This window comes from Brassica oleracea, chromosome C9 (genome assembly GCF_000695525.1).
Source record: "Brassica oleracea var. oleracea cultivar TO1000 chromosome C9, BOL, whole genome shotgun sequence".
Classification (NCBI taxonomy): domain Eukaryota; kingdom Viridiplantae; phylum Streptophyta; class Magnoliopsida; order Brassicales; family Brassicaceae; genus Brassica; species Brassica oleracea.
Genome location: NC_027756.1, coordinates 1,652,519 through 1,663,889, shown reverse-complemented (window position 1 = coordinate 1,663,889; position 11,371 = coordinate 1,652,519). Strand labels below are relative to the sequence as shown.

The 11,371-nt window shown below is 34.8% G+C and overlaps 3 protein-coding genes across 3 annotated transcripts; 1 reads left to right on the top strand and 2 right to left on the bottom strand.

Annotated features, from left to right (window-relative positions):
- Positions 1-609: 609 nt before the first annotated feature.
- LOC106314073 (F-box protein SKIP19-like) lies at positions 610-4,001 on the bottom strand. Its single transcript, XM_013752018.1, has 3 exons — positions 3,631-4,001; positions 3,180-3,478; positions 610-899 (listed from the first exon to the last, which is right to left on the bottom strand). The coding sequence occupies exons 1-3, from the start codon at positions 3,999-4,001 to the stop codon at positions 610-612; spliced, it is 960 nt and encodes a 319-aa protein (XP_013607472.1).
- A 1,075-nt stretch (positions 4,002-5,076) lies between these two features.
- Positions 5,077-6,708, top strand: LOC106318084 (centrosome-associated protein CEP250). Its single transcript, XM_013755936.1, has 2 exons — positions 5,077-5,458; positions 5,894-6,708. Exons 1-2 carry the CDS (start codon positions 5,344-5,346, stop codon positions 6,697-6,699), a joined length of 921 nt encoding a protein of 306 aa, XP_013611390.1. The 5' UTR covers positions 5,077-5,343; the 3' UTR covers positions 6,700-6,708.
- On the bottom strand, positions 6,662-8,605 carry LOC106318083 (putative hydrolase C777.06c). Its single transcript, XM_013755935.1, has 9 exons — positions 8,290-8,605; positions 7,975-8,116; positions 7,758-7,885; positions 7,547-7,688; positions 7,354-7,459; positions 7,203-7,267; positions 7,098-7,133; positions 6,909-7,018; positions 6,662-6,826 (listed from the first exon to the last, which is right to left on the bottom strand). Exons 1-9 carry the CDS (start codon positions 8,454-8,456, stop codon positions 6,769-6,771), a joined length of 954 nt encoding a protein of 317 aa, XP_013611389.1. The 5' UTR covers positions 8,457-8,605; the 3' UTR covers positions 6,662-6,768.
- Positions 8,606-11,371: the final 2,766 nt, after the last annotated feature.

The following is an 11,371-nucleotide window of genomic DNA, read 5'->3' as shown; positions in this document are numbered from 1 at the left end:
CTTGAAGAACCAACCGATGAGGAGGTGAATGATATGCTTGATCTTGCTTTTGGACTCACAGAAGCGTAAACTTTCTCTCTTATCTCTTAAACCAAAAGAAAAGATCTGTATCTCATGTTCCTAGACACAAAAAAATGTAACAGATCACGACTGGGATGCCAAGTCATTGCAAGACCAGAGCTTGATGGTGTGCTTTTGGCCATTCCTTCAGCCACAAGCAACTTTCCGGTTGATGGATTTGTTCCATAACCTCATTAGTTTTTTTCAGAGATTCTCTGATCGTTAACGCTACCATATAATAGAACCTGGAGCAGTATAGGACCATAGAGATGATTAATGTCTCTTTAAGAATTTTTATGGTTGAGAGAGTATTATTGCAAGATCTTTGTGGTTCTTTATTGTCTGTTTTTTTTTTTTTTATAGAGGAACAAGCTTCTTTTCAATGTTGCAGAATAAACTCAAACAATCGCATTCTTGAGTTATAAATTATAATAATAAAAAAAAGAGTTTCGCAAATAAAAGACACATGTCTATAACGCGAAAAGAACCTCAAAAAACAAATTAAAACACTTGAGAAATAATGAAAAGACCTCACCAGCGAACACGAACTTAGATTTGAATGAAACCGAATATATCAATATCATACTGATCGTCGCCATAATGGTCGCTGGTAGCTGGGAAGTAATGGTCTTCAGGGTAATAATGTTCAAATGAACCCGAATCATAAAAAAGTACATCATATGGATAATCATGAGTCGAGTCATCAGGACGTCTCACAACTTTGATCCTCTCTGAACATCGCTTCTCCAGATCTCCAACAAAGTTAACGTTGAGACACAAACGTAAATCAAGATGTTCCAGGTTAGGACAATTATCAAGAATGGCGTTTAAACCAATGTCTGATAACATGTTTCCAAAAAGCGGTAGGTTGCAAAGTCCAGGCATTGTTTCACCGATTGCTAGAGCATCATCTTCACTCACGTACCGAGGACGCTCGTAACACCGGCGGTTTAGCTTTAGACATCTCCAATATATTTTGCTATTTTGACCTCAAAAATAGAGAAACTCTGAGATATGCTCTAATGTATTCCTCTAAAATATCAATCTCTAAATGTAGAGTAAAAAATAGAAGAATGTTATTTCTTCCTCTATAAATAGAAGAAAAAATAGAGATATCTATTATAGAGGAATAAATAGAGGTGAGTTGGATCTATTTCACCTCTAAATACTATTATACAGGTTAAAATAGCAATGAGTTGGAGATGAGTCTTCAGTTTAGGACAAGACTGACCAACAACTTTCAGAGACTCAGCTAAAAGTGTGCAGTATGAGACTTCAAGTTCTTCAAGCAATGGAAGCTTCACAAGTGCTTTGGTAAGTCCCTCCTTTGTTAATACATGTATTAATTTGTATTTTTTAAATATATATATTTTTTAAAAATGCTATTTCTGGAAAGTAATCATTTTGTAGAAAAATATTGTAGATTTGATATTTTGATTTAGAAATTAGGATAACAAGAGTTTTTGTTGATATATGGACATCCTTTTAGAATTTTTAATCAAAAAGTTGTATTCTAAAAATGATATTTTTTAAAGCTATTTATGGAAATTATCATTTTTATGAAAAAATATTGTAGATTTGGGTTTGTGATTTAGAAATTTAGATAGTAAGAGTTTTTGTTAATAGATGGACATCTTTTTAGAATTTTTAATCAAAAAGTTGTATTATTTTTTTTTTTTAAATGCTATTTATGGAACATATCTTCTATTACTGCGGTGAAGAGACAATTTTTAATCAGAAGGATACTCTTGCAATTTGACAGTCACACAAATTCTTGTGTACATGATCGTTTTCTGATCGAATCCCGGACGGGTTCATGTCACTGATACCTGTAAGTATTTAATCATTCTGAATATTGTTCTTTTTTATGATTGATAATTTGATAATATTTATCTTTCTACAGACTAAGAGATTGAAGCTGTTGTGTCAGCAAGTTTCAGATCTTAAAAGAGTCATCAACAAAGGTTTATTGTCCGATATAATTATGGTTGACTTTGAAAGAGATCAGGCACTATCTCTTTTGATGCAATCCATCAAAGTAGAGAAATCAGATCCTTCAATCATAATGAAAAGTTCAAGAAAAGTAGATTTTCCTTTCTATTCATTCTATATTTGTATCATTATTAACTCTTGTCTTACATGTTTAGGTGGTTGAATGGTATAAATGACAATTGCAAAGTTCGAAAGCAAGTATCCAACTCCTAGGAGATTGCACTTATTTTTCCCGAGTGCGTTTCAAATCTTTGATCCTCTCAGAACATCTCTTCTCCAGATCCCCTTCAAGTCTTACGTTGAAACACTTGCGTAAGTCAAGGTGTTCCAGGTGAGGACAGCCATCAAGTATGGCGGTCAAGCCCGTGTTGGTAAGTATGTTCCCAAAGAGCTGGAGGTGGCGTAGTTCCGGCATGCTTTCAGCAATCCCTAGAGCTTCTTCGTCATTACACTCTTCGTCATAAAACTTGGGTTCAGGTTCGGAGTTTAGCCTCAATGTCTTCAGGTTCGGACAAGACTGTCCTACAATTATCAGAGACTCTCCAAACAGTGAGCCGTATGTAACCTCGAGGTATTCAAGCAACAGCAGCTTCCTCACTGCTTCTACAAATTCCTCGTCTGCTACTGGGTAGAACATTATGAGTCTAAGGCTTTCCAGACGACTTGACCTGCAAGTAATTAAATCAGGCACCAAGCTTTAAAAAAATTTAAAGAGATTTTTAAAGCTTGGTTCTGTTCTATCCGGTATGAAATTTAAACAGAACCAAGCTTTAAAAAATCTCTTTTTGAACGATTCTAACTGGCGAAAGGCTTTATTTCATTAATATTGCAGGATAAATTCACAAACTTTTCTTAAAAGGATCATAATCATTATCATAATCATCGTAATCATACTCAGAATAGTCACTGTCACTTTCATGATAATAATCAGCATAAGGATCTTCATGTGTCCATATGGTTCACAGCCTCCTCATATGGGTAACCAAAAATCGAGTCAAAAGGTCGTCTCAAAACATTGACCCTCTCAGAACAACGCTTCTTCAGATCTCCAAAAAGGTAAACGTTGAGACACAGACGTAGATCGAGATGTTCCAGATCAGGACAGTTATCAAGAATGGCTCTTAAACCAGCGTCTGTTAATTTGTTTCCGAAAAGCTGGAGGTGTCTAAGTCTGGACATCGTTTCAGCGATTGCAAGAGCATCATCGTCGCTCTCGTACGGAAAACGGTTTACTCCCTCGCGGTTTAGCTTCAGTGTCTTCAGATTAGGACAAGACTGGCCTACAACTTTCAGAGACTCAGCTGAGAGTGAGCAGTATGAGACCTCGAGGTCTTCAAGCAATGTAAGCTTCGCAATTGCTTCAGTAAGTCCTTCAGATGTTACCGTAGAACACATAGCAAGTCTAAGGCTTCTCAGGTTACTTGATCTGCAAGTAATTGGGTGTAACAATTTAAAAGACCGAAGCAAAATAAAAGACTCAGAACGACGAAATGCAAAACATATTAACAAAAGAAATTTTCCTAGCAACAAGTGACCTCTGCTATAACCAGAGGTTTTGACACAGAGGGAGAGATAAACCTGTCGGCGATGTAGTTGAGAAGAGAATCAGTACCGATATAACAAATGTCAATCTCAACCAAACCTCCCAGACTACGATCGACTGCGTGACGGCACATAGCCACGTGTTTGTGTCTGTCCTTGTAGAAAAATTTTCCTAGGTTACGCATGTCAATCTTCCGCCACATGGCAGGGTCTTTACAGACGCCACGCCACGATGTACACACTTTCTGAGCGTTTTCCAATATATCGATCGAGCTAAGCCTCCGCAGGATGGATGACGTTAGTTCAGACGGAAGCTCCGCCCAGTTTATGCACTCTCCGTCTTCTTTCATCACCTGAGTCAAAGACGGCGGAGTAGGAAACGGCCACAAGGATGATGAAGAAGCCATTTTTCGTCTGATGATCAAACAGTCTCAAGTCAATCTATTTAAATAAAAAGGGAGTGAAGTAAGTTTCAAGTCTCAAGACTTCTCGTCGACATCACCATCACTTAATGACCATATGGTTCCAAGGCAGAGGGCAACGGCTAAGAGGAAGAGACCATTTTCTCTGAATGGTCAAACTGCCTCGAGTCCATTAAATAAGTACGTGAAGCAGTTTCAACTTTCAAGACTTTTCGTTTATATCACTCAAAAAGACAAATATTATTAATGGTATTACGTATCTACATCATAATTGAAGGCAAAGTAACGTTAGGGCTTGGCTGCCTATTAACTTAAAAAATCAAGATATCATAATTCTAATACACACATGGAGTACGGACAGTGGAAATTAGTCATAGAAGAGGACAAAGACGTTCACTAAAACTGCTTATGGACTTACCATGAAAGAGTGCATGAACGAATTTATTACCCAGAGCCCCTCCACTCGAATTATCAATACAGCCTATCATTGCATTGTTCAAAGTGATCAGACCGTGCATTGTCAGTCCTAAAACTTTAGAGGTACAAAATTTTATTATTATTTTTTAACAATTTTAAGGATTATATACCTTGTGCATAAAAAAAGATTATATACCTTATCTATATTAAACTTAAAAATTCCGAGAGCCAAAACCAATGTTTTACAGAGATATGCATAGACCTACATTACCATTTACCACCAAGTATTCTTATCTTCAGGTTTTCAGATTAATTCTCATGACACCATAATACAACGCTCCCGACGCTTACTCGGTCTGTGAATTTCATCTTATATCGGGACATTATTTTTGGAAATCAATTTTTCTGATTTTTAAATTAGCATATACTTTTTTTTATCTTTTGATCTCATTCGCAAATATACTTTTCTAAAGTTTTTTTTGGAACAATTGATCAAAAATATAAATATGCTGTCGTAATATAGTATGTAGCAATTTCATTTTTTAAACATTTCACTACAGCCATTATATATAAGAAATCTTAATTCAAATATTACAAATAAATTACCAATCACCACAATCTGTGACAAGTATTAGAGGCCCGATAATCCAATAAACTGCTAGGGGTAGTTGCCGTTCGATGTTTTTAATAGAAAAATGGAAAATAGAGCGTGAAATGAGGTAAATCAGGTAAAATTAGTTGGAGAAAAGCCGAGCCAAAAGGATCAGATAAGACAAGATGATTCTCCACTAATCACGCCATACAACATTGCAACAACCATAATCTTTATTGTCCAAGTCTCCAACATGTTCCTTTGTCCATTAGTTCTTGTCTGATTGCCTCTCCAGACGGCGTTTCTAAACGGAGAAACATGAGCCGGCTCCGAGCATTTTCTTCGCCGGATTTAGTTCCTTCTGATTCTGGATCTGTTACCTCCCCAACAAGAACCACTGAGCATCAATCTCATGAAACTTCTGGTTTAGAAGGTAACATCAATCATATAACATTTTATATATTAATCTTAGAGTTCTTTCTCTTGTAACATTTTTACCAAAAAAAGAGAGTTATTTTTCTTGATTTTCTTCTCAAAATTGATTAAACACGGTAACAAAGACCGCTTGAAGACCTGATTTCTATAGTTTCCCCCAATATTATAAAAATCGCAGCGCTTAGGGTATGCATAGACAACAAATGGGTTATAAGTTGTAACCAAAACGATTTCTCTTAACAAAAACTATTAATTTCTATAAAATGTCTTCCCGGCGGGTAATCCGTTTAAACATCTCTATTACCGACTAGTGATTTTTTTTAACACTGGTTTTTGCTTTTCTGTTTTTGGCCAAGAAAAACAAAAAAAAATTAAAACGTTGACTTGCGTGACAAGAAATTTGTTAAATGTGTTTCTTTGCGTGTGTGTGAAGGCATCTCTACGAATGTTAAGCTACTTCTCAAACTCGTTCAAGACCACAACGAAGCGAACACAAAGCAACGCGATGAATGGAAGGCACAGAGAGTCAACACAATGATGGCGATTCTCGACGATTTAAAGACACGGATCCTGAAAGCTCAGCAACAATCATCATCCTCAGGGAAAAAAGAGCTTAGAAGATGCAACACAGAACTGAAACCTAGGCAAGATCCCAACAGGAGTCCCACAAAGCCACCTTTAAACGATCCTGACGATGTTCAGAAGCTGAGAAAAGAGCTAAGCGCGAGCATGGCTGCAAGAAAGAGTCTTCAGATGATGTGTTCCAGTTTAGGCAAGGAGAAAGAGATAATGGCTATCGAGCTTTCGAGGAAAGCTTACGAGTTGGCCGAGATGGAGGAGCTTATAAGCGATCTCAAGGCTCAGAACGAGAAGCTACTTAAGAAAGTTCAGAACTGCGCGGTGGAGCACAAGAAAGAAGATGGTGATGGAGGAGGAGGAGACAAAGACATGCCTCTTCAGGGAAGAAACAAAGAGTTGTCTGAACAGCTTCTCAAGTCTATTGATGGATACAGATCTCTTAAAAGGAGATACAAAGAAGTTCAAGAAGAAAATGGAATCATGAGGCAAGTTCTTAAGGATTCAGCAGAAGAAGTGAATGCTGGGGCTCAGAGACTAATGGAACTGCATGAGAAGGTCACAAGAGAAGATGAAGTGGATCTTGAGAAGGAGATTTCAGAACTAGAGAAGTTGTTTCAAGAGATTGGTCTTAAAATTTCTAACCGTTCCCAAATAAAGTAAATAAACAGAGATTTTATTTCTGTATCAGTATTCAGATTTAACAAGAATCATGAGACTAGTCACTCCATTTCATAAGTTTATTGGAAGCCTTAATCCATCATGAGCAAGCTGTACATGGATTCCTTCCCTAGAAAAATGTACATAGTCCATTAGCTTTCAGCTATGTGGAATTACGAAAATGATACAACACTTTTTTTTTCATTGCGTACCTTAGAGACCATTCTGCAAGCATCTTATTGTATTCATGGTGATCAAAATCGTGTGTCATACCAGTTAAAAGCGCTCTCTTTGGACATAGCCTCTTTATAATCTCAAGAGCCTAAAGAAGAATTATCTTCAAAAAGGATCATAATCTAGAAACATTATTTGACAAATGAAGAAAAAACATTGAAACTAACCTCAGGAAAACAAATGTGTGTAGGTTGTAGTCCTCTCTATTGTCAAAAGAGATGGTCAGAAAATAAGAAGTTTCCATGAACAATAAAAAAGTAGCAAAAAGTTACCTTAAATGGAATATTTGTATCAAGGATAAGAAGATCTAACTGTCCAGCCCCAGCTTTAGAAATGGCTGCATAGTCAAAGATTCGTAACAGGATCAATCATAGCTAGACACAATGCTAAATTGTGAGATTTTAAATGATTATTAGCTCATACCATACTCAGTACTAGGTGGGATGCGTGAAACATCTGATATATAAGCCACTTTACTTTTATGGCCAAAGAGGAAACCTAAAGCAACGTAATCCTCTCCATGCATAACCTAAAAGCAAAACATAAAAAGATCAAGATCTCATGTAAGAAAGAATCATACCTTTTTTTTTATTTATTACTCAAAAAGAAGTTTAACTGGAAGAGGAGTGAAAGATAAGCCAGAGGCAATGAATGGTTTGTCACAGTTCTCTTCTATGATTCTCCAGTCAAGCTGTGAGACCCGTCTAGGTACTTGTTTAGCCTTCTTTTCGACCAAATAAGAAAACCTCGTAGAAATGCTGCACAAATGTCTCATCAAAGAACACTTACTAAAAAAGGAAAGAAAAAAACAAAAGTTTTTTTTTTACCTTTCCATGGTGAACTGAGATAGAAAGACAGGAAGTGGATTGGTGTCAATGGCTGAACCACGCGGTTGAAAAGATCGAATATCATCTAGGCCATGAATTGCGTCTGCATGCTCATGAGTTAGAATGATCTACAAAATGTAATACAATATCATTAATCAGTAAAAGTTAGGTTTCAATCTTCTAGACAAAAGATGTAAGAATTCAAGAAGGGCTTAACAGAATCAATTCGTGGAATCTTGTAGAAGGTAAACCAACGAAGGACTTGTTCTCTGAAACTCTTGCCAACATCAATGATTATGTAATAATGTCTACCATTTTCTTCCTCACAGCAATAATCAATCAGAAGCGATGTATTGCATCTGCCAAAAGTATCAAGATTCAAGAATGAATAAAAGGGATTTTGTTAGAGACATCAATTGAACAGACAAGATTCATCAAGAAGAAAGACAAGGTTTTTCGAACAGAGAGATCAAAAAGGGTCTTTGCAGACAACAACAAGATTTATCTGATGTCGGAAAGAGACAAGATTTACCTGTAATTAGGGTTAAGGTGAGGTAGTAAAGAGAGGGACTGAGAGCAGACATGGCACGGAGGATCTGACGGCTGGAGTAAGCATCCGAACTCGGGAACTGCGCCGGAGCAGCCTGTTCCGAGTAAGATCAGGGCCGTTCGATCTTCATCGATACCGTTCTTCTCCATCCTCCTCAAGAGTCTTGATCTGCTGCTCTAGCCACAGTTGACTTAAAAGCCAACGGCTATATGTTTGTTTATTGTATTGGTTGAGAATTTGAGATCGCTGAGACGGGAAGAATGATACAAAGAAACAAGGGAGTTGCCTTTTCCTTTTTTTTTTCTTCTATATTTTAAATTAGAAATACTAAAAGTATTTAATATTAGCATAAATCATTTTAGTTCTAAAACTAATTATTAGTAAGCTAATTGTCACGGCCTGACTGACGTAATACTCCATCGTTTTCATTTTAATTGTAATTTTAGATTTATGCCTACATATTAAAACATCATTTAGTTTTACATATTTTCAAATAAAAACATTATCTATACAATTCTTCATATTTCAACCAATAAAAAATAGATTAGAGAATATCGTTAATAAATTTTACATTGAAATTATAAAACGATATTTATTTTAGGGAGTATTACTTTTAGAAATATTTTCTAAAAAATTATAAAAACATTAATAAGCTACTAGTAATGTTTTGTGTCTTTATTTCGATTCCTAAATTATATACAAGAAATTTATACTCTCTCTGTTTCAATATAAATGGTTTTTAAGGTTTTTGCACATAGATTAAGAAAATACAAACTTTTATACAATTTATGTTGGTTACATAAAAATATCATTAAATGAAACTAATTCAACCAATAAAAAAATACAGTATTTTATAATTGATCACAAAATTCAAATGATATTAAATTTTATCTAGAATAACAAGAACATCAATTATTTTGAAACAAATTTATTTCATCTAAACACCAAAGTGATACGGTGGGATTACAAGTTATAAATGTGCTGTGAATGAATTTAATAGAACAAAATTTACAAACATATTATCTTTTGAAAGTAAATAAATTTCCGACGGTGTCAAAATATTAATAGATTCAAAACACTAATCTAAAGGACCTAGACTAAAGATAAATTATAGGAAATATTTTGTCATATAAGTTAATGAATGTATTTTTAGCAACAAAAAAAAACAAGATGAATGTATCGGTGTTCTTATCATAGTTTTTACTTTACTCGATTTTGAAAAATTCTAAGTAATTTAATTAAAAAATTGCGCTTCGTCATTCGTCTGACGGTCTGAGTCGTCTCCATTCTCCAGGGATATAAATATCATTCGTCAGTTCTTTTCTTTCCAGATTGCATTTAAATATTGGTAGAACGTGTCAATCACTACCACGAGGTTGGTAGCTAGAAAACAAAATCACAATAACGCGTAGATAACACACGCTATGATTTTGAGAGTTAGGATTGACAGAAACTGCTTTCTGTTTCTAGCCAATTTTATGTTCTTCTGCTAACTTTTGCTGCTCCAAAATTCTCGAATCCACTAAAAAAGATCCGAACAACAAAAGACAGCACAGTCTCTGCTGGCAGATCCGATTAAAACTCCAAGATCGAAATATATATTGTTAATGTTTAAGAAAAATATTATAGTTAATGTTTAAAAGCAAGTCAGAAATATGACTAAAAATAAGGTATTGAATGTTATGAGTTGAACAACGAAAACGCATGGCAGAACAGAAATCATGGTACCATTCATCTCTAATAATTATACAAAACACATGATGTGGTTTAAAAGTAAAAAAAATAATAAAAAAAGAAACAGGAAGTGCGTTTTAGAATACGCACGTGAACATAGAAGTAGCAAAGTAGGTGTGGTTTGTTAAGTGGTTGAGTGGTTAACTAGCAAAGCACGTGAAACACATAATTTTTTTTTCTTCTTTCTGAAATTTTGTTCGTATATAAATAGATATGAAAGAGGAAAATTTTGCAGACACAACTTCAAAGCAACGAGCAAAGGTATGGCAATATATCTGGGGTTTTCTTTATTTCAGTTTATTTTTTTTATTTAATTTCATTAACAATTTTTTGTCATTTCATTTTTTTTTTTTGCAGGTGCACCTTGAAATCACATTTGAATTTTGGAAAGGTACACCCATGAATCTTTAGTTTATAAATATTAATAATTAAGTTTAAAATATATATTTTAATCTTATTTTCATATATGAAACAAAAAAATGTTATTTTAAAAATATAATAATACAATATAAACTACTATATATTTATATATCAAAACTTAATTATTTAAGTTAAATTATTATAGAAAATTTTTAATTGCGTAAAATATATTAATGTTAATTTTCTAGTTGGTGGTTGTTTTCTCAAAGTGTTTTTTAAAACATTTATATTAAGTTCATCAAGTTCTACATTGGAAGCAATTGAATTGCTCACACCATTTCAAGTTTGCTCACATCAATGATTTACGCATCTCCGGAGTGGTGGGATAATCACGAAGCGGTAATAACCACTAAATATTATATTTACATTATCAACTATTAAGATACATATTACAAAATTAACATAATTATACATATATATATATTTTTTGAATAGGGATGTAGATTAACAAAATCGTTCAACCGAGAGCCGCCAAAATTTTGGGATATAATGGTACGATGTTTTGCGTTACATGATGTATACTCGCAACCCCAACATTCTGCACGACAAAGAAGACAAGAGATAATGAATGAGAGACGAGGTGATGACTCCACACATGGATACTCAGATTTTGATGGGAATGAGATGCTAGACACTGAAGTTCCAGACACACAAGAAAATGAAGAAGTGTATCGGGTCAACCTAGATGATGATTCACATCCTTCAAATGAATTTACCCATGATGCAGTTGGAATCAATATTGGAAGAGGTGAACAACGTGGGAGACGTGGGAGTAGTTCACACTCTAGTGGCAGACGAGGGGGTAGTTTGCATAGATCAGGTGGAAGCTCAGGAACTAATGTTGGAAGTGGTTCACGAGGAAGTCGGCGAAAACAATCATTTGAGACAACAATGCAAGAAACTATTACTG